This window comes from Trachinotus anak, unplaced genomic scaffold, assembly GCF_046630095.1.
Source record: "Trachinotus anak isolate AG129_WGS33_773 ecotype Australia unplaced genomic scaffold, CSIRO_AGI_Tana_v1 ptg000013l, whole genome shotgun sequence".
In the NCBI taxonomy this organism is placed as follows: domain Eukaryota; kingdom Metazoa; phylum Chordata; class Actinopteri; order Carangiformes; family Carangidae; genus Trachinotus; species Trachinotus anak.
The window spans coordinates 7,391,964-7,413,904 of record NW_027273864.1 but is presented as its reverse complement, the minus strand read 5'-3'; the positions used below and the strand labels follow the sequence as shown (position 1 = coordinate 7,413,904).

The following is a 21,941-nucleotide window of genomic DNA, read 5'->3' as shown; positions in this document are numbered from 1 at the left end:
AGGGAAATGACTTGTATGCATGCTGGGAAAAACAAAGACCTAAAATGCTAAATGTGCTGTCACAGACGTGTGTGACTAGGCTATAAAACAAGTTTGTTAAACAACCGGTTTAAACAGCCGAACTGGTTCATGAGTGGGGTGATTTCAAAAATGCAGACACTGAGTTGTGTTCAGTATTGGTAAGACATAGTTGCAGTCTTGCAGATTTGGAAAGGTGTTGACTGTTGTAAGTTAAGTGAGAAATCTGTCAACAATTCAGGAAATTTAATTTGCTTTTAAGTGTTCACCATCATCACCATCTTTGGCTTTGGTGATGTAAATCAAGCAACCACAACTGATATCATGTCTATGCAGTGGCTGTACACAGAAAATCTTAGAATAGGTGTTGAAAGACAAATGCAATATAAGTGTGAAGGCGCTTAAAAACAAAAGTAGTGACCATTGTTTTCTATTGTAAATATGTTTGATTATATGCTGTAATGTGCTTTGCTCCAGCCCCCTTGAAATGAATATTTAGTACAAGTAGTATCTCATTCAACTTAAACACACACAGTATTTGTGCTTATGCCTGCCTGGTACCAAACAGCAAACAGACAAAGTTAGAGACTAGCCAGTAAACATAGTGGAGCATTTAGCAGGTAAAGAGCAAGATATTTCTCTCAGGGGTTTGGTTGAACCTAAATGTGGGTTTAAAGGTGAGTCAGCCTTAACACTCAGCAGCTGGCCAGAGGCATGAGTCCTAATGAATTCAGTGTTGCTGCATATCAGCTAGGTGTGTAAATAGGAAGCTGTTTGCTAACCTCTTATCCCTAACAACTTGTTAAGGTGGTTATAATGTTGTTTGTTGCTTGTTCCACTGCCCCCAAGTGGCCAAAAATGATCACTCATGGCTCCTTCAATATTAACAAAGTTTCATAATGTTTAAAGTGTGTGTGTGTGTGTGTGTGTGTGTGTGTGTGTGTGTGTGTGTGTGTGTGTGTGTGTGTGTGTGTGTGTGTGTGTGTGTGTGTGTGTGTTTTTATTTATTTATATATATATATATATATTTTTTTACATTGCTGTAGATGTTGTTACATGTGAACACATGGTTGATCACTTCGATTTAATCTCAATTGCTGTCATTTATGTATGGTGAAATTATCAACTTAACATATATATGTAAGCATTCGTACTGATCCAGTAATTTTTGAGCATGCAAACTGTCCTTTACACAAGAAGGCTAAGTTGACACAAGTTGAAGCTACTAACCATTACATATACACGTACATAAATCTACATACTATTGCATACAAGCTTGTAGCGCACCAGATACTGTCATCAGCTAGCTGATTAAGACACAAGAGTTTTGTTCTAATTCTTCTCTGGTTTTCTGGATTTTCCTCCTCAGAGCTCCTGTATCCCCTTCAGCTACTGGAAGGAGACGGTGTCAGTGCTGCTGGGCTCAGACAGGACTTCTCTGTGTGCCATAGCAAGCTACATTGATGAGCCCTTCATGGATCTGGACAGAGACACGCTGGAGGATTGACCTCCAGCGCGTGCACTTGATGTGCTGGGGTGGTACAGGACAGAGGGTCACAGCAAGCATGGACACCTAAAGCTGGTGACAACTCCACTTAGTTGAGCCATCCAGGCGCTTTGTGACTGTGTCTCTGGATGTAAAGACTCACTTTTTTGCTGTCTGTACCTACGCATGGAGGCTGTCATCACAGATGTGAGGGGACAGAATTTGCTCGGCTGTCATCCTCTCACTGAGTTACTGCTCTTCTTCAAAGGAAACCTGTATGCCCATCCCAGAACACGCACATGGTATAACAGACAATTAAAAGACCTTGGGAAATGACACCTGCATTGGTTGTTTGCTTTAGGTGAACTTAAGATAGAGCCTTTTATATAACCTATACAAAATTCTATGAAAAAAATATGTATGATTCAACAAATTATATGTTAGAAAAATAAATTCTTTTCACATGGACTTGGTTTGGAAATGGCCACTGACTGTCACCGAGATGTGCAGTTCAGTGGCACATCACAGGGCTGCCAGGACTCAGCGGCCTCAATCTCCCACTACCTACACACACTCTGACTCCATGCCACTCCACTTTCTGACCTATGGAGGAAACTGGTAAAATTGGAGCTTTTTTAGGGGTCTTCTCAATGAACAGCATTTTCATTTAACCTGTATGTGGGTCTATTTTAGTAGGTGGCTTATTGTTGATTGGTGCTTTCTGGCTCTACTCGGAACATTTAGGTAGCTTGTGGGCCGGCTGATATGTTTCACAAATCACACGGGGCTCCTCTCGCCTAAAACCACCCACTCTTTTGTGGCTTCAGAAGCTTCACCCAGGGACTCGTCTCTTTTCCAGGTTATTTTTGTTGATTTATTTTTGTGTTGTTGAAAACAATGGCTTTTAGCTCTGGATAAACTGTAGAATAAAACATTGCACAGATTAAATTGTTTTTATTGTTTATTATATCTTAACACGTTTGTTGATTAAAAAACCTTCATTTTGTAACAGAATTTGTATCCATGATGTGAGAGATGCTTTGGGAAGAGAATAAACTATGCAGGTGCTAGTGTTAAGATACCAGTTTAATTGTTCCAGTCCACACAACGTTTGTTTTATGTGAATTAGCCTTTAGCCCATCACTGTCGTCATTGGATTTAGAGTCTACCACTTCCTCTGGTATTTCTCAAAATCTCAGGCTACAAGCTGAGAACGACAATCTTACCATGTGATGGCTGTTTTTGCTTGGTGCAACCACTCTATCTTTAGTTTGGATTGAGAGGAAGCAGAGAGCACGGCTGTGTTGATGTGTCCATGGCCTGAATGTGCAGCTGTTTTGTGGAAATGGACGATAGGGAGCTGAACAGATATTTGGTGTCTCAAATTAAACAGGCCGAACCCATGATAAGTACAAATGAATGAGCTACCTCATATTCTATCCTGATACCATACAGATCAAATCACTTCAAATGACATGTACAGTTTTACTCCCAACATGTAACGAGTCATACTACATGTTCATGTGAATGTATAAGGGCATTTCTACAGTTGGCCCCTATGCCATGAGTTACTAGTGCTTTGCCGTCTTGGGATGCAAACATGCGTTCTTTTACACTTTTGAAGCCTTTTATTTGCTTTGAAGCTAATTATCCTTGTTTTCTAGCTTTCAGTCAGCATGTCTTAAAGTCTTGATGGGTGTGCACATACTTTGAATTAGTTCATCTTTTGTGCTCTGCAGTGAAGTTAATGCAATTGCACTTGGCAAGTGCTTCTCTCCTACAAATTCATTTTTTTGCTGGATGCCCAAGATAAATGCAACGTTTAACATGATGTGATTTGACACCGGGGACGTCTGCAGTGGTGTTGCATTGTTAGTACTGATCATGTATTATCATGGATTTGAATCCCTCTTATCACTTCAGTCATCCACCATGGACGTCAATGAAGCTATTGCTTTAAAAACAGGAATGTTATCAGCAACTACATAAACAATCCCTGACTTCTAGCTTTGTGATCTGAATTTCTAAGAGTGATCCCCCTGATGCACAAGCGGATTGGTTGTGAACAGTTCTTCTGTATGTGGTGTTTTGCTCCTAGTAGGCCTTGGATTTCATTCAATCATTAGTTTGTATAGAAAAAGGTGAAATCCTATCCTCTTGGCCAAGAACATGCTGCAGAGTGTTCAATACAACACACATTTTGACTTTAACTTTAGGTCCCTAATATTTTGACTTTATTAACTGTTGATTTATGTAATGTTTGGCATGTTGAGAATATTAGACACATTTTGCAGCCATTTCTAAACTCACATTCAAAATTCAGACCATGTGGTGCTCTTTTGATTAAATATGATTGTATCTCACCTCACCAGGATGAACAGCATCTGAGGACTTTTTTGAAAAGACCTATTCAGAGATACTGATAGTGGATAGTTCATGATGAGACTCTCTAATGGCTGTGTATCACTTCTGCACACTTCTTGCTAATCCTGTTTGACCATCAAACAAACAGAAAATATTTCCTTTTCATTTTCACATTCAGCTCTAACCACTTGTGTAACCAGCTTTAACCCTCTTGGTTCTCCTCTAATGCTGGTATTTAACTTCATTTTCCTTATTTAACAACTGTTTGTCAAATTATTAATACAATAAATTCTTCTTTAGACCGTCCTTGTTGGATTTCTATTATTGTCACATATGAACACAAAAAAAAGTTGGATTTAAAGATTTAAAAGTCTTTATTTGGGTGTGTCCACGCAGTCGAGCACAGCTGTTGCAGCTGGCTAGCTGTGATATGTTTGGCTGCAGCGTTCAGCCTCACTGCATCACTCAGCAAGCTGAAATACACAAGACAGGGGTGTTTGTTAGCAACCACATACACAGTGTCATAGAGTTACTCATGACCACACTAGAGATCACATGACAGGGCTATGTGAGGTCATCTTCAACAGAGGATTACAACCAGTCTCTTCTAAGATTAGTTCTTGTTATGAAGCCTGTCGTCTAATTTTAATAAATTCTTCTAAAGGTCATACAATTCTGCATCATACTGTAATACAAAATGCATTACATCTATTTGGTTCACCAACCTTGCCGCTTTGGTCACGGGTGCGGACCCGGAGCTTATTGACCTGTGATTCGGCCATATCAGCCCTCTCCTCTGCATCATCGAGCTCATGCTGGAGTTTCCTGTACTTAGTCAGGTTGGTGTTTGCCTGCTCCTCCTGCAGAGACAAGGAAACCAAGAACAATATTTAGTGTACAGTGAACTGAAGGGATGCTCATGCTCTTCAGGTACCTTTCCACTATATAAACCACCACACAGCACTCCAGCTGTGATTAATGATGTGATTGAAACGATCACTTATCACTAACAGCACACTAATAGCAAAGAACTGATGGTGGACTCACCGCTTCTTCAGCCTGTCTCTTGTAACTCTTCACCTTGACCTGCAGCTTGTCGATGAGGTCCTGCAGACGGACCAGATTCTTCTTGTCTTCCTCAGCCTGCACAAACACCAAAGGGAACTCTTACCCTACTTTCACACACATTCATATTATGTATCCCAGCATGTTCATGCAGACTGTGTCAGATTACCTGGTAGGAAAGTTCTTTGATTCTCCTCTCATACTTGCGCACTCCTTTCTGATACTCCTGACTCTTCTTTTGCTCAGACTCCAGTTCATTCTCCAGTTCTTTCACCTACCAGCAACATCAAAACAGGCCTGATCTTTTTATTACAAGTTTACCCGTGACAAGGATTAGCAAATGAGACAGTGACTACATAAATTTCAGCTCTTACCCTGGCCTCCAGCTTCTGGACCTGCTTCTTGCCGCCCTTGAGGGCGATCTGCTCAGCCTCGTCCAGACGCATCTGCAGGTCCTTTATGGTTTGCTCCATGTTCTTCTTCATCCTCTCCAGATGGGCGCTGGTGTCCTGCTCCTTCTTCAGCTCCTCTGCCATCATGGCTGCCTACAAATACAGAAGATCAGTGTTAAAGAGGTATTAGTAGTTAGTAATCTCTGACTGGACTGGAACCAACGGCAGCAACATTAACTGATGTTTATTTAACATGTTGGGTAAACAGGATCTATCATCCCGTGAAAGATATCTTGAAGTGTAAATGTCTTATAGCTCCATGTTTTAAACTTGTTTTAAACATTTGTTTTGTTTATTCAGTGTCTTACATCAGTGATGGCCTTTTTGGCCTTCTCCTCCGCATTGCGACACTCCTGAAGAGCATCGTCAACCTCATTCGACAGCACGGACAGATCACTCTCCAGCTTCTTCTTCTGGTTGATGAGCCCAGTGTTCTGAAGCGACACAATCAGTTTAAAGATTTCATCCTTGATTTAGCTGGCAATGTGTTTTTGTTTTCAGTATGGCTTCTTTCATCTCTGAAACTAGCTAGGATTCCATGGCACCTAGCACAACAAACCAATAATTAGAGCACCAACATTGCACTGTCAGGTGGTTTTAAATGCTTCCTACCTGAGAGTGTAACAGGTTGACTCTCTCAGTGGCCTCTAGCAGCTCATGTTCAGCTAGCTTGCGTGCACGGTCGTTCTGCTCCAGCAGAGCCCTGAGCTCCTCCACCTCAGCAGCCAGCAGGTTGTTTCGGCGCTCAGTTACCGCTACCTGCTCCTTCAACTCCTCATTCTGGTGGATAGTCTCATCCAACTCCAGCTGAATGTCCTGCAGTCACAGCACAACGTTTTGTTTAATGTAACAGTGGAAATGTATGCACTGGTCAAGCTGACTTGTAGGTTTGAGCTAACTGGTTTGCCTGCTGTATGGTCTCACCTTGATCTGAACCTGCAGGTTTCTCAGGAGCTTCTGGGACTCGGAGGCCTGTCTGTTGGCGTGGTTCAGCTGCACCTCCATCTCATTCAGGTCACCCTCCATCTTCTTCCTCAGACGCACTGCCTCGTTGCGAGACTTAGCCTCAGCATCCAAAGTGGCCTGCATGGACTCCAGTGTTCTCTGGTGGTTACGACTAGAAGGTGATACAGGGGTGAATAGATCAGGAGGATGCAGTCTGTGTGGAGTGGTCAGGGTGGAGTGAATCCTGGATCTGCTATAAAACAGGATGCAAAGAGTAATACATGAAACTCACCGCAGGTTGTCGATTTCCTCATCCTTCTCTGCCAGCTTCCTGTCAACGTCCGCCTTGATCTGGTTAAGCTCCAGCTGGATCCTGAGAGTTTTGCTCTCTTCATGCTCCAGAGTGCCCTGAGACAGACAGTCAGCCACACCACTTAATGCTTGAAGATATAACCCTCAGTCAGGAATATCCCACAGACCACCAATAGGAGGAAGAGAGAGAACTTGGCAAAGTGCTTACTTCAGCTTCCTCAAGTGCAGCCTGGATCTCACTTTTCTCCAAGTCCAGACCCTTCTTCATCTTCTCCAGCTCATGGATGGTCTTCGCTCCCTGACTGATTTGATCAGACAGGTCAACAATCTCCTCTGGGGAAGTAGAGATAGAAAAGTCGTGTCTTGTTTAGGCTGATTTTCTTTATTTAGTGAACTTTCCAGCTGGGATTTAACGATGTCAGCTGTACCTTGGAGGTTCTTGTTCTCCCTCTTGATGGTCTCCAAATGATCCATGGTCTCCTCATAAGAATTCTTCAGTTTGAAGAGCTCTGTGCTCAGGCCACGAGACTCTTTTTGAGAGGTCTCCAGCTCTGCCTGGCACTCTTCATATTTCTGTCTCCACTCAGCCAGCACCTGGAGGACAAAATGAGATGTATCTGTTCAGATTGAATGTCTTCTGCAGTGGAGAAGGTAAAGTTACAATTGAGCCCAAGTCCTGAGATGGACGGACTATAAACTGGACCACTACCCAACCCTGACGAGCCATTTGTTGTATAACGGGTTAAAATTTAACGAATTCAGGGCGAGGATTAATGACGTCACCCAATTAATGAAATCCATAGCAACCCAAGAATCTTCACGTCATTTCATGAACATACCGACAGCATTTACAGTTTTATTTACAAACAAAAAACTGATTTTTAATTTTTTTTCAAATATGAAAAAGGAACATTTAAAATAATTCCCCCATTATTCTTTCACATACTTTATGGTGCAAATAGGCCACTGATTTATTCCCTGTAACGTAGTTACATTTTTTAGCGCTTGTCATGACAACAAGTCCTCCTTGTTGTCATGACAATGCATCCTGTCTAAGTTTAGACTGAATCTGTGTTTAAAGATACATTAAGATTCATTACATTAGTGTCTGAGCAATATTTCACGGTGGTGAGTAAACTTTGTTTATTACTAACTTTATCATAATTGTGTGATAACGGCACGATGAGTAAATAAGCATCGGGCAGAGTTCAGCTTTGTTTGAACAGTTTTAACGAGTCCTTCTTTATTTGCTGTCTGTCCAGCCACCAAAGAAAGACCAAAAAAAGAAGCAGAAAAAGGACAGTCAGCCAAAGGAGGAGATGCCGGCGGCTCCGGTGACTGAGGTGAGAGCTGACAAGCTTAAAAAATGTCACTTCATTTTGTCATGTCCCGATTCAGCAGTAAAGGGAACAATAAGGGAAACTTAACTTTCTGAGCGACTGATTATTTTTACTCTGGTGTGAAAGACATTTGAAACCCACTTTCACATTTGTGAACCCTTTATCCTACTTGTCAAAATGCAAAAAAAAAAAAAAAAGAAAAAAGGGAAATGTCATTGCTTTATCACTAGAACAAAAAAACCCACTAAACTTAGACTTGTCAGATCGGGACTAGATTGGACTTGACATAGCATATCAGGATATTAACTCAGCATCAACCAGACACTAGTTAACTGTACTAGCTTAGCTAGTAAAGGAGTTTGATTAAAGTTATGATCCTTGCAGGGAAATTACTTTGTTACAACTGCTCAACTCTCAGTTAGGAAAGAGGAAGTAAATAAGTAGCCTAAAAAGTAAAAGTAAAAACTACTGTCATATGGTAATAATAATAAATGCATTGTAAGTGAATGAAAAAGTCTAAGAATGCATGTGCAATGTGCAAAAGTAATGAAGCACTGTAAGGACTGAAGTGCAAAAAATGGAAACATCAGAAGTAGATTCACAGTAATTCAAAGTCAATTAACCATTGTTACAGTTATGTGCAGAAAGGGGAGGTATTGTATAACCGGACGGCCACAGGGTGTCTTCCACAACACAGGGACCTTCTCCACATGTAAACCGAAGTTAAAAAGATGCTGAGGTGACACAGCTGCCTCTTCACCTGCTAAACAGAGATGACCAGCTAGTTGGCAGTGTCATTGTTGCTGGGTGGTTTTTGATCAGAGTGGTTAATCTGAGGCTGCATGACAAAGCCACCGAAGAAACGGCTCAGCTTTTTGGCTCTGTAGCATCTGGCAGCTGGGCCTGTAACCAGTGATGGTCCTCATACCTCTCCAGACCTCCCTGATGTCTTTCTGCTGCGGCCTCTGCTCCATCTTCCTCCTATAGGCCTCCTTTCCTTCTCTGATATTCACTGACAGTTGTTTATTGTTTGTTCTGCCAACAAAGACTGAAGGGGAAACCAAGGAGATGGCTGAGGGGAAGTCGCCTGCAGTGGTGGACAGGCCCTCAGGGTCAGAAAAGACCAAGGACGAGGTGAGAGCTGATCATTGACTTAGCTAACTGAGATTAGTTGAAGCGTATCACTGAAAGCGTTGAAATTTCAGTTTCCACTAAGCCCAATGAGCAGCTAAAGTGTCTGATTGTCTGTAGTTCAACAGTGAAAAGAGATGAACTGTCAGAGATGTCTTTACTTGCAGCTGTGGGAGGAATGTGTAAGCCTTCAAGAAGAACTCCAGAGCGTGCGGAAGGAGAAGAAACACTTGAGGACTGAGATTGCCCTGATGTCTTCAAGAAACTCCAAGACAACCCTGGAGAAGACCAAGGCCAGGTTGAGAGAAAAGCTCAAGTTGAAACAGGAGGCCGAGAAACGCAACCAAGCAGAAATTAAAGTAAACATATGAAAACATATATGAACATAGATACTGAGAATCTTGCACATGTATTTTTAAATATTATTCTAATTGGCTTTGGACAAAAGCATCTGTCAAATGAATGTATTGTAATGTCAAGTGTTTGCAGTTAATCATATTTAATAGGTGTCTGAATTTCACATCTCAACATAACATTTGATCATTGATTCCAGGAGCACCAGCAGAAGCTGGCACAGTTGGAGAGTGCACAGCACAGTGAGATCTGTGAGCTGAAGATGGCCGCCATGTCCATGACTTCAAAGACCCATGAAGAGCAAGTGGAGTCCGAGGTTGATCTCCAGAAGAAAACACACCTCTTACAGGTGGAGAGAGGAGAGAAAGAGGCCCTCACAGAAATCTGCATTAGGAAGCTCAAGCAGGTGAGAACGCACCAAGTTCAGTGGATTTTTTACACTTTAGTTTCTCCAGTCGTGTCTTGTCTTATTTCTACAAGTAAGCATCTGCAGTACAGACCTGACACCTTTTTTGTTCTTTGGCAGAAACAACAGGATGAATTAAGGGAACTACATGAAAGCCACGAGAAGAAAGTTAGAGGTAAATAAACCTGTGTCCATCTCTGAGCCGAAGTCAACGAGTGCCATTGTAAACTGTTTGTAAACTATGATTTCTCTCTGCTGCTATTTCAATAGAAATGGAAGTTGAATATATGAAAAAAACAAACATCATGTTTGAAGAGCACAAAGAAAAAACAAAAGTTGAGTTGGCCAAGATTGACGAGGAAATGGAAAAAAAAAAGGCAATTATTATAAAGGAGCAAGATGACAGTTGGCTATTAGTCAAAAAGCGCACTCGAGAATTAAAATGTGCTGACTGGAACAAGAGCAGGATGGAGGTAAGAGATGTGAAAGAGTCACCACAGTCCTGTCATGACTTCGACAGGAAACACAATTCTTGTGCTTAGAAGTGCTTAGAAAACTGAATGAAAACTGAAGTCAATGTGGTATCGTTTGTTGCCATATGGTAGGCTAGACTTAAAGAACTGGAGACAGTGAACAAGCAGCACAGCAGGGTGATAGAAGCAGCTGTGCAGAAGAACAAACATCTGAAAGAGTCTCTGCAGGAAATGGAGCAAAAGAGCTCTGAGTGCGACCGAGAGCTGGCTGCAGAGAGAAAGGCCATGGTCAAGAGATTAAAGGTTCACTGCTCTGCTTCATTTCATGTCTTTTTGGCAGAGTTCAGCCTGCCGACAGCATCCTGTGATAATACTGTACACGAATAGGCAACAGGTATAATGTGTTGTTACTTCACTGGTGTTATTTCAACTTGTTCAGTTCAGTTTTAAAGGATTTCCATACATTTTCCATCTTCAATTACAGTTTTGATGCCACCAGCAGGAGCCACAAAGTCAGAAATGTTCATTTGGTTCGAATTTGACCTGCAGCATTAAAAATAGCTCAGAAATCTGTACAGTTTAAAAGACAATGATATTGATCTGACAAACATTTCAGGTGAAATCACAGTGAAAGTGGTGAGTGAGCTTTTTTAACTGACTGGAGCGTCGGCTAAACTGTGAAACTCGTGATGATGTCTCCAACAGAAGAGCGACAAAATGACTGCGCGTATAGTCCAGGAGAAACGGGAGCTGTATTTGAAGCATCACCAGTTGGAGATGAAATATGAACAGGTAAACTGCTTGCATCCAGCTGTCATGTCACTAGTTTTAACTGGATTCATTGATGAACACTGAATGACTGGTGGGATGGTTTCATGTGAGTCACGCAGGCTCAGCAGGAGTATGAAGAGCTGCAGAAGAAGCACACTGAGGCCATTCTGAAGGCGCAGCACAGACGTGACCTGAAGGTTTTGGTGCTGGAGAGGCAGATAAAGTCTGTGACAGAGACTCTGGAGAAGGAGCAGCTTAAACTCTCGGTGGCACTCGCCGTAGGACTGGGAGACCAAACGGCTGCAACAAACATTAAGGTGCAGTTTTATATCTGCATCTTTATTTCAGCCTGTGTTCAGTAGTTAGCACGACCACGCAGTCAACGGGAATTACATCATGTTTGGGTGTCGTATCATTTCATAGTGTCTTTGACGGCCACACCTTTCCTCTAGTGCCAAACAGGACCAACTCACCCCAGTTAGATCTTATTCTCACAACAGCTAAAGTTTGTTTGTGTGTGAGCTGCTGCTGCTGATGTTGTTGTTGTTGTTGTGTTCACGTGTAGACACTGTTTAAGTCCAAACACTCCACCATCGAGGCCTTGAAGGATGACATCTCTGCACGTTCAATGGTCGGTCATCTGTGATCTCAAAGTGATTTCACACACGTGTTTAATTGACCTGAGAGTTATTGATGCTGTGCAGCTTTGCTTGATGTTTTTGCCGTCATGATTGGCAGGAATATGACAGGTTGCTGAAGAAAGCGACTGCTTTGGATCCTTCTGCAGACAAGTGGTTCTCAACATGGAAACGTGAGGTGGAGAAAAACCTGAGGAAGGCCTCGGGGGATAGCCAGGTTAGTCAGCAGTTACCTCAACGTGTTGTCTTCTGCATCTGTTTAATTCATCTGGAAACACGTGTTGCTGTGTGCTTTGGTGTTTATCGGCTCTGACACTGTCATGTTTTAATTAAAAATAAACGTGTGATTGGCAGAAATTTGAGGAGTTGATGGAGGAGCTGAACGCTTTGTGCATCTCTGAGGACAACTCTGTCCAGAAGGAGGCTCTGGGACCGAACCCTGCTGGTGCTGAGTCCAGACAGTGAACTCCTGCAGCTCTCAGGTCTGCTCTCATCTGCTCTGATCTTTCTGGATATTTTTCAACAATATTCACCTCATTTTTCCACCTCTCCCTCTTTCAGTCCATTATAGTTTCAATAAAGGTAAACCACACAAACAGATACATATGCAACCTGTTCACATTTACGGCTCAAATGATGTTATTTTTATTACTGCTTGTCTTGTCTTATTGTGTTGGTCGTGTATGTGGCTGCACAGCAACATCACTTCAACACAAACACAAGCAGTCAGGTGTTCAGACAGGTTGTAGACAAGTCTACAGTTTGTGCAGATTATCTTAACCATTTTATTTGGCGGGCAAACTGATAATGAGCACATCTCAATAATAATCCCTCATTGCACTGGATAAATGTGTGCGGCCGTAACTGTAGCCTGAAGTACCCTGAATCTGAGATGAGGCAGGAAGTGGGTCTGTAAACTGTGATGGCTGTTTACAGCATAATCATCTCACAGTGCACCTTCATTTTCTCCTCCCAATAAGTTTAGCTCTGCTCGTTTCCACTGATTGTTTCTGTGTCTTCACCCATATGACTTTCTGTGATTTTACCACTGAACTTGGTGAGTACAACCTCATCATTACTGTTAAAACTGATAACCCAGTAGCCTGATGGTTAAGACACATACTGCATAACAGCTGCAACCATGAGACTGCTTTATTTATTACTTTAACTAACTATCAGTGGATCAAGTTCACTCTGCTGCAATTTTCTCTTTTATGCTCTTTTTGAATATTTATAATCAATTCCAATAAATGCTTCCCAAAAGAATCAGCAAACTTCGACTGTCACCCCCAACCTCCATTCCCCTGCATCTCCCAGAAACACACATGTAATATTGTACATGAAATACATGAGAAAGAAAGCCTCTTGTTTCCTCTCACCATCTATACTGTAGCTGTACGCTCACTTGTGAGACCTGAATGATTTTATGTAGCCAGTGTGAGGAGCCTGGCGTCTTTGGAACCTTTCAGGCTCTTTGGTCTGTGTTGAGGCTGCAGGGCATTGACTCTCTTTGTCTTTATTTTTATTTTCCAGGAGCTTCTGAGTGGCCTCAGAAGTCTAATGATGAATCGTCTGCTGCATCAGTTTGAAAGATTTTACACTTTAATTCACTTTATCCGCTCCATGTTTACGGCAGAGAACGTCACCAGTTTATTCACCACTGGCGGTGAATGTGACTTTATTGATTTATTTAGCAGTGAAACATGGTTTTCTTTTTACTTTTTAGTTGCAGTGCTAATGGTTTTAGCTTTGTTGAAGATTATAAATTAATATTGTAGATGTAATTTATTTGAATAAATTTTCAATGTCTACTTCTTCACTTTATTTGGTCATTTGTCTGCTATTTTTGTCCTAATTTAAATATGTTTGCTTGATTTGCTTTATTCTTTTTTTAAATATTTTACCTCATTTTGAACCACAACATTTTCTTATTTAAAAGGTTTCATTGGAGGAGATAGCAGCAGATTACCGATGAAGATATGCAGAAAGGGGAGGTCAAAATTTAAATTGTACATTTAATGGTTTAAAAACAAAGACTTGAATCTCCTCCTTCCCCCTTGTGTGTAATAAATAGTGTTTTTAATCAGATATTGTTGAATGTAATCAATAGTGTTATCAAATAGTTAATTAGTCTGACCTGTGAAACTAAGTTACAAGTTGGGCTGATGTGAACTGATATGAGCTGGAATTATTATAAGTAAATATGTAGATTCAATTCATTCTTTTAACTGTTGACATTTGGTCCATCCATAAAAATTGAATTTAAACAGTGTTTGAGGTGAATGTCACGACGTGGTGAGCCTTCCCGCAGTTATATTGACAGTATCACTATTCATACAGGTCTTACATGACTGAAAGGAGGCTATGAGCCATTTCAGGTTATACTCATCTACACAAAAAATCCTCACCTTAAAAATGTAAAGTCAATTGTCATTTTGTCTTTTTTCCAAAACAGAAAACTTGGGGTTCGACCCTAAAAAAATCAAACATTTACATAAAAAGTTTATTAGAAAAAGATGGTGAAAGCCTGTAGCCATACAAGCTGGGTGAGAGGAGTAATGATGCACTTAGAGTTAATTTTGTCTGATTTTTGCCTAATAATTAGTTTTGTCTGATAATCATTATTTTGTCACCTAACTTATTTTGTCAGATAATTTATTTTAGAAGACAGGAAATGCACACATATCCCTTAAAAGGAAAGAAATGCTTTTACTTTTCAACATGTATGCCCCAGCTGCTCTTTGCCAGTACCTTGTCAAAGTTGCGTTGCTTTTTGTCAAGGGCAGCAGCTGCAGCATTGGATCGCTCCAGGTCAATGACCAGGTCCTCGATCTCTGTCTGGAGCCGATGTTTGGTCTTCTCCAGGGAGGAGCACTTGGCGTTGGATGCCTCCACCGTCTCTTCAGCCTCCTGCAAACGTGTCACCAGCTTTTTCCTAGAGAGGCAAACAGGTCTGACTCTCGTGTCTTCAAATGATCATTCTGCACCTTCTGATTCTGTCAAAATACATCTCACTCACTTGGCTTCCTCCAGCTCCTCAGTCCTCTGGATGGCATCAGTTTCATACTTAGTCCTCCACTGAGCCACCTCAGCGTTGGCCTTGGACAGAGCTCTCTGCAGTTCAGCCTTGGCCTCCTGCTCCTCATCGTACTGCTCCCGCAGAAGATCACAGTCGTGTCGAGATGACTGGAGTGCATGAGCCAGGGCGTTCTTAGCCTTCAGAGACCAATCATGATGGAGACAGGTCACCTCAACAGGGGGAACTCTGAATCTCTACAAGTTGGCTACCTGCCTTGTAGATATTATCACCCACAGATGCATTGATAGGCAGCTAACCTTATTCTCCTCCTCCAGCTGTTTCTTAAGCTCCTCGACATTCTGGCTGAAGGAGTTTTTGGCACGTTGGAGCTGAGAGACCGTGGCTTCTCGCTCCTCAAGCTTCCTGCCCAGCTCAGCTATACCGGGAGGAGAAAAATGTTTGTGCGTTCACTAACCAGTCTGAGCTGTTTGTGAGATTTATGACAAAATAAAAAAGGTCTTTACCACTTTCAGCCTGTGCACGGGCCCTTTGAATGTTGGTTTCGTTGAGCTGCCTCTGGAGCTCCTCAGCCTTGGCTTTAGCCTCATTCATTTGGTCTTCATAGAGGCGACACATTTTCTCTGAAGTAGCCTGCAGAGACAAGGAATTGAAATTTTTGTTTTCTTCTGAGGGACTGATCCAGTTTGGCACCATTCTGCTTTACATCTCTGAATGTGTTTCTTGTCCATCTGTCTACCTTGCCCTTGGAAAGCTGCTCCACAGTGGAGGCCAGATCGTCAGCCTCCATCTTGGCCTCGCTCCTCTCCTTCTCCAGCTTCTGTTTGACGCGCTGCAGGCTGTCGATCTGCTCGCTCAGCTCTGCAACGCTGTCTGCGTGCTTCTTCCGCAAGGCTGCTGTTGTGGCCTCGTGGTGCAGCATGGCTTCCTCCAGGTCTCGCCGCAGCTTCAGAAAGTCTGCCTCTCTTTTCTTGTTAATCTCAATCTGGGCTGAAGTGGCCCCACCAGCCTCTTCCAGGCGCTCGCTCAGCTCCTCCAGCTCTCGAGCCACATCCCCGCGCTGCTTCTCGACCTTGGCCCTACAAGCCCGGTCAGCCTCCAGCTCCTCCTCCAGCTCCTCTGTACGAGCCTGGAGGAAAAGACTGGTCAGTTATTTTGTCAAAATCATGTTTCATAACAGCTGTATTAGAGGTTGAGAGACTAGTTTGTACCTGTAACTCCTTTATCTTCTTCTGGAGCTGACTGACCAAGGCTTGCTCGTCTTCAATCCTTGTGCTCATCTCATTCATCTCAAAGTCTTTCCTGGTAAATATTTGGTAATCATTACTTAAGTCTTCAAAGATAAGATGATGATGTTTTTTTCTGTGATTATATGATGACTCACTTTTTCAGCTTCTCTTCAAGTTGCTGTTTGTCGTTCTCCAGGTCCATAACAGACTCCAAAGAGAGTTTCAGATCTCCCTCCAGCTTACGTTTGACCCGTTCCAGGTCCATACGGAGCTTCTTCTCTTGTTCCAGTGAGCCCTCCAGCTGATTCACATTAGGATGGTAAAAAAGGAACATTAAAAATTTTATGTATAAAATGTTACCCATGTGGACGAAATGACATAACAGTAATTTTCCCTGTGCTTTTTAAAGCGATAATAAAACTCACATCATCTACTTGTTGCTCCAGCTTTGCCTTGGCTTTGGTCAGAGTGTTGACTTTGTCTTCCTCTGCCTGCAGGTCATCCAGAGTCTGCTGATGAGCCTCCTGGAGAGCCTTCTTCTCCTTGGTCAGCTTCAGTATGGTTTCATCTAGAGCTGCCATTTCCTCAATCAGGTTTTTCACCTGCAAAGAAGAAAAAGAAAAGAAATTTGACATATTTATTTTTCTTTCTCTCCTGAGTCGTTGAGTACAAACTACTAAGTGTGCAGTGGATCTTTTTGTGACTTTTTAGCGCACTCACTGCTCTTCTTATCCACTCTCCTCACCTTGTTCTCTGTGGCATGTTTCTCTTTTTCCACTTTAGCCAGAGTGATCTCCAGATCGTCAATGTCTTTCTTCAGCTCAGCACACTCGTCCTCGAGCTTGCGCTTCTTGGCTAGCACATTAGAGCTCATCTCCTCCTCATCTTCCAGCCTCTCCATGATTTCTTTCACTTTGGCCTCCAGCTGGATCTTAGTTTTGATGAGCAGGTCACAGCGGTCTTCGGCATCTGCCAGATTGTCCTGCTCCTACGGGATAGAGAACAAAAAGAATAAAAGTTAAGTGCATTCATGCACTACTAGAGTATCTGTATTTCTGAGCTGAAGGTTTGAATACTGTACATCACTTACTGCCTGCAGCTGTAGAGAGAGGTCATTCTTCTCTTGGATCAGGCTGACCTGCCTCTCCTCCAGCTCTTTCCGCTTGGCCTCGGATTTCTCCAGAGCCTCCTTCAGCTTAGCCATCTCCTCCTTCAGAGAGGCCAGCTCTTTCTCGGTGGCAGCGCTCTTCAGGAGAGGCTTTATTTTGAAGAAGAGCTTCATCCAGGGCCAGTGCTTTACAGCATTGAAGGCCCGGATGTTCCACTGGATGATCATCAGAGCTTCCCTGAAAATGGGAATGGATAAAATTAGGGAGAGATTGATGATTTTCCTAAAAAAATTCTTGTCTGGTTAAAAACAAACCTAAAATAGATCAGTGGTTACCAACCAGAGGTACCTGTACTCCAGGAGTAATTTCTGAAGTTGCTATGATTGTTCATGGAGAGATTTTGGAGTAGCTCACCTAATTTAAAAAATGATTTGATGATTGATGATTTAAAAACTCTTACATCTACAAACTAGTGAACTGGAACACTGAAGGACATACTGTAGGTTGCATATGACATTGCATGACAACAAGTAAGTAAGCAAGCAGAGAGGTCTAAACAGTTAAGTAATGGATACAGTTCAAATAGACAATTACAAGTAATAAATACAAAGATAAAATCCCTTAATATACGTAAAAGTAATTTATAAGTGGTTGAAGTAGGTTTCGTGAAGGCCATTAAGATCATTAAGAGTAACAGTTGAAGTTACCTAAAAGTAAAAGATGAATGGCTGAAACATTTAGCTTCTGCCATGAGTGGTACAAATGCTAACTTCCCCACACCAACCTCAATTTTGATGGCTTGATTGCGCAGTGGCCCTAAAGTGAAAATCACGACAAATGGGAAAACAGTTGTTGTGTTTTTCTCTGAATTTTTAATTGTATTAAAAATATTGTAACAATACCCACAAATCATGTTAAAATAACATTCAGTTTAAAACCAATTCAAACGAACACATGTTTGAAGGATGAAGAGGGGCTTGAGGTCATCTGATATTGCTGTGGGGGTAAGTTTGAAACAAGACTAGATTATAAATATATGGCTGGACCGTGTCGTCAATGTGCAAAACTAAGGAGGTAGTCGAAAACTGAACTGACATCATTGCATTGTATTTTGATTCCCCATGACACTGATCTCATTTACATGTTTTTCTGCTTATGTTATCTGACAACAGAACAAGTGTGAAACACTGACTGGAACGCAGCCCATTAAAACTACATGTTAACTCCCTCATAACTTCCAAGCCATTTCCAAGCTGCTGCTCTGCTGCTATAATCCTGATTTTATAACAGCAGCATCATCTGACAAAATCACCTTTCACATAAGTTAAAGACAAAAAGTCAGAAGCAACAGTTGATCTATTTTATTTAGTCTCTCACACAGCACACAGCCTCCATGTGGGTAACAAACTGCTACAGAGCACATGTGAGAGAGGGCAGCACTGACAACTCTCTTCTAAGTAGCCAAGGTTTTTCCAAAAAGTTGCCAGATTTGTTGCCAGGTGCTGTTTTCTCTAAATCTGGTGACAAATGCACTAAGATGCCAACACTGAAGGCTGGAAATGCCCCCCTAATAGAAACTGTTTGTGCCAATTTATTTTGAAAGAGTAATGACCAATGGGGGGAAACTCCAACTCAGTCACATGGCATTTGGCTGACCAGTGGTGACACCACGTTCAGTCAGGACATTTGCAATAATAGGGCTCGCCCTGCTGTTGCGGTCCAGCCAAAAAAAGGTTGATGTTGGCGTCATGACGCTTTAAAACAAGAAGAAGGGAAGTTGAGAGCAAAAACATGAAGAGAAGGAGAAGAAGACTGATCCTGAACTTCCCTGTTTATTTATTTAGTCACGTGTTTATTCACTCCTTGGTGCTTGATTTTTTAGCATGAGTCCTGTTACTATCTACTCCCTCGTATCTAATCATACACTGAGGGACAGGACTTGAAATCATACACCTACTGATGCTTTTGATGTTTCAAGACTGTGACCAAACAGGGTTAGTCTTTAGTCTTGATGGCGTCTCACAGCCCTAAATATGGACCCAGAGCAGATTGGTCAAGGACTTCCTGTCAGTGTTCAGGGGGTGAGTTTGAGCATGAACACACTAGAGTGGAAGGTGACTGAAGGAGGGTGGGGGAGCTGATTGCATGTCTGACATGACTCCATGCTGGGTGCCTCTCAAAGGTGAGCGTCTGTGTTTATTTAGGAACTAAAACCCTCTGTCCAACGGCCGCCTTTAATCCTCTGCCACCCTCCACATATTCCATCAATGCACTCACTTAGAAGTGCAGGCGCCGTGGACAAAAGGGGCCAGGGGCCATTGGGCATCCAGGGAGGGGGGCGAGGGCTGTATTTTTAGGGAGGGCCCGAGCAGCTGCCACTTGACACATGTCGCCACCTGGCTCTGAGGACACCGTCAGCATTGTTTAATTTAGAGAGAGCGGAGGGAGAGAATGGACGGAGACCTGTGAGAGTGGTGTATGTGTGTGTGTGAGTCTGTGTGTGAGTGGGGCCCTTATTAACAGTGGGGCCACACACATGCCTGGTGACCATACAAGGGCAAGCACACGTCTCACACACGTTGATAACACTGCCCTTGCATGCCAGGCATACTAGAGTGAGGGAGTGAACACTAAGGTATAGTGTATCACAGGCTGAAAGGCTCGCAGCCGATCGTGTTGCTATTGAACCTGTTCACAGGAGCAACTGGTGTTGGAGGTCTTTCTTTTTTTTTTTGTACTTATGTCCTCACCTTCCTGTGAGGTATAGAGTGTATGACTTTCCTGTGCCTGTGAATACATGTTATATTCAGATTTTGATGATAGAAGTAAAAGTCATGGCCTTTTACCTCCTTTCCATCATCCTCAGCAGCTCCATCCTCATGATTTTGCCTCGAGCAGCTGCCTGCAGCAGTGTCAGGACTTTGGCCAAACGCTCGTCCCTCAGCTCCTCAAGGTGACCCAGCAGGCCAGCCTTGAAGAACACCTACATGAAGAGAGGACAGAAAGTTGACAGCACATCTTTTTAAAAAACAAAACAAAACATATAACCCAAAATAAATAAAATAAATTAAAATGATAACTGAGAATGGATCACACCTTCAAAGATCTATGATCACATACTAATTTAAATAGATATCATCACACTGGGCTACAAATTTCTAAATCATTCACCATTTGTAGCCCTGTCTGGTTATTTTGCCACACACAGCCGTGACAGTGGTGGAAGAAATGTCCATACGAAGCAACACCACACTGAAAAAACACTCCATTACAAGTAAAGGTGCAGAAGAACTACCAGCTAAATGTACTGTAAGTATTTAAAGCATATTACATTATTATATTTATACTATTTGATTTGACTATTTGAATACTGATGCATTAATGCGTGAACACGATTTTAATACTGTAGTTTGTCAAGTCTGAGCTAATTTGAACTACTTTGTATAGTGTTGGATAATTTAATCTGTAGCAGCTCATATCTGTTAATCTGCCAGGTATCTGAGTAGCAGTGTAACGTAGCATAAAATGGAAATACTTTAGTAAAGACCACTGAGTAAATGACCTGAGTAAATACACTTTCAACCACTGGCCCTGTATCACACACAAGCTGCTGCCCTCTACCTTTGTGTGTCCAAATTTGTACTGGCTGTGGTCGATGTCCAGGGAGGCCAGCAGCTTCTCTGCAGCTTTCCTGCTGTCCACAAACTTATCATCTGGGATGGCATGTGGATTCAGGATGCGATAGCTGAATATATGAAAAAAGTGTTTCAGGACTGACTATCATCATAATCCCATGATCTGCAAAAAGTGAGTTGTGCCTTCTCTCTGTGCGTCTGGTCTGTCTCACCGCTGTTTGAACTCAGCGTAGAGGATGCGGTTGGGAAAGCCCTTTCTGCAGATCCTGATGCCCTCCAGCACACCGTTGCAGCGCAGCTGGTGCAGCACCAAGAATGGATCCATGATCCCTGCGCAGAACGGGTTTCATACATTAACCCAGTCACTGTCACTTGGCCCCCGATGATATGTGATGATTGTGCTGTGCGTTACCTGGAGTCTTGGTCTCATTAGGGATGATGCAGCGAACAAAGTGGGGCTGGGTGCTGCGAAGGTTAGTCATCAGCTTATTCAGATTTTCCTGGAGTAAAGGAGAAATACTTCAAATTAGATTCATCAAGCCAATAAAAAAAATTCTACTATTAAAACATCACTTATTGCAATAAATAGCAACAGAGCCTTCGTGTAAAACTTTTTATTCTGCAGGACTTTTTGAAATCCTTGATGTAAAGGAGGGAGGAGCCAGCACAGACTTAAAGTGATGTTCATGTGATCATTGCCCTAAACATCACTGCAAGTCTTAACTGCCTCCATCCCAGCTCTCCAGAGACGCCCACAACTTCTCACGTCATCTGAAACTTCGTTATTTGGATTCACTTCTGTCTACAGTTTACACTGTGATGTCAGGCTCACCTTGTGAAGCTGAGACACCGTCTGGAAAGAGGCGGCCTTCTTCCTCTTTTCTTTGCTGCCTGGCTTTGGGTCGGATGCTGTGAGGTAATGAGCAGAGTGAGTGATTTGACCGTTTTTAGGAGGACTACATGCTGCAGTCAGAGTCCTGTTTACTGTACCTGAGTCTGAGCCAATGTAATTCTCGTACAGAGAAGCTAGTAGCTTGTTAGAAGACTTTTGGAAACACGCCACCACCGTCTCGTTTAGTGGGTCTTTGTTTTTGTCCAGCCAGCCAATGATGTTATAGGGCACCTATGAAACACGGCAGGGACATTCAAATTATTGAACTGTATAACAACTAATGT

At 42.4% G+C, this 21,941-nt stretch overlaps 3 protein-coding genes across 5 annotated transcripts in view; 2 read left to right on the top strand and 1 right to left on the bottom strand.

The window, feature by feature from the left end:
• The window catches only part of trpc4apa (transient receptor potential cation channel, subfamily C, member 4 associated protein a), an 11,783-nt gene extending 7,609 nt beyond the window's left edge, over positions 1-4,174 (top strand). Inside the window, exon 18 of the mRNA XM_071493375.1 lies at positions 1,388-4,174. Within this exon, the coding sequence (XP_071349476.1) occupies positions 1,388-1,525 (138 nt within the window). The 3' untranslated portion in view covers positions 1,526-4,174. The remainder of the gene's footprint in view (positions 1-1,387) is intronic.
• myh7ba (myosin, heavy chain 7B, cardiac muscle, beta a) overlaps positions 4,166-21,941 on the bottom strand; it is a 23,271-nt gene continuing 5,495 nt past the window's right edge. For 2 of the 3 annotated variants that reach the window (XM_071493356.1, XM_071493354.1), the window contains 27 exons: positions 21,756-21,888; positions 21,598-21,674; positions 21,178-21,265; positions 20,978-21,095; positions 20,752-20,875; positions 19,977-20,113; positions 17,112-17,367; positions 16,767-17,009; positions 16,447-16,623; positions 16,177-16,322; positions 16,004-16,094; positions 15,532-15,921; positions 15,299-15,425; positions 15,092-15,210; positions 14,775-14,971; positions 14,507-14,690; positions 7,071-7,236; positions 6,851-6,975; positions 6,623-6,738; positions 6,310-6,502; positions 5,998-6,201; positions 5,694-5,819; positions 5,308-5,478; positions 5,103-5,207; positions 4,916-5,011; positions 4,594-4,728; positions 4,166-4,341 (listed from right to left, as the gene is read on the bottom strand). In XM_071493356.1, the coding sequence (XP_071349457.1) occupies positions 4,330-4,341; positions 4,594-4,728; positions 4,916-5,011; positions 5,103-5,207; positions 5,308-5,478; positions 5,694-5,819; positions 5,998-6,201; positions 6,310-6,502; positions 6,623-6,738; positions 6,851-6,975; positions 7,071-7,236; positions 14,507-14,690; positions 14,775-14,971; positions 15,092-15,210; positions 15,299-15,425; positions 15,532-15,921; positions 16,004-16,094; positions 16,177-16,322; positions 16,447-16,623; positions 16,767-17,009; positions 17,112-17,367; positions 19,977-20,113; positions 20,752-20,875; positions 20,978-21,095; positions 21,178-21,265; positions 21,598-21,674; positions 21,756-21,888 (4,056 nt within the window). In that variant the 3' untranslated portion in view covers positions 4,166-4,329. Of the gene's footprint in view, positions 4,342-4,593; positions 4,729-4,915; positions 5,012-5,102; positions 5,231-5,307; positions 5,479-5,693; positions 5,820-5,997; positions 6,202-6,309; positions 6,503-6,622; positions 6,739-6,850; positions 6,976-7,070; positions 7,237-14,506; positions 14,691-14,774; positions 14,972-15,091; positions 15,211-15,298; positions 15,426-15,531; positions 15,922-16,003; positions 16,095-16,176; positions 16,323-16,446; positions 16,624-16,766; positions 17,010-17,111; positions 17,368-19,976; positions 20,114-20,751; positions 20,876-20,977; positions 21,096-21,177; positions 21,266-21,597; positions 21,675-21,755; positions 21,889-21,941 lie in introns of those variants that run through there. The other variant, XM_071493355.1, reaches the window with a different exon arrangement.
• LOC139630192 (dynein regulatory complex subunit 4-like) lies at positions 7,835-13,427 on the top strand. The gene is made up of 13 exons (XM_071493379.1): positions 7,835-7,985; positions 9,030-9,116; positions 9,281-9,472; positions 9,667-9,873; positions 9,994-10,048; positions 10,144-10,346; positions 10,479-10,649; positions 11,052-11,138; positions 11,237-11,434; positions 11,683-11,748; positions 11,856-11,972; positions 12,110-12,237; positions 13,289-13,427. The coding sequence occupies exons 1-12, from the start codon at positions 7,962-7,964 to the stop codon at positions 12,218-12,220; spliced, it is 1,518 nt and encodes a 505-aa protein (XP_071349480.1). The 5' UTR covers positions 7,835-7,961; the 3' UTR covers positions 12,221-12,237; positions 13,289-13,427.

Excerpts from the sequence above, each read along its gene's own strand:
- LOC139630192 (XM_071493379.1), top strand. The coding sequence starts at position 7,962 with ATGCCGGCGGCTCCGGTGACTGAG. Across the intron at positions 7,986-9,029 it reads CGGCGGCTCCGGTGACTGAG|ACTGAAGGGGAAACCAAGGA; the intron begins GTGAGAGCTGAC and ends CTGCCAACAAAG. Across the intron at positions 11,973-12,109 it reads AGGCCTCGGGGGATAGCCAG|AAATTTGAGGAGTTGATGGA; the intron begins GTTAGTCAGCAG and ends TGTGATTGGCAG.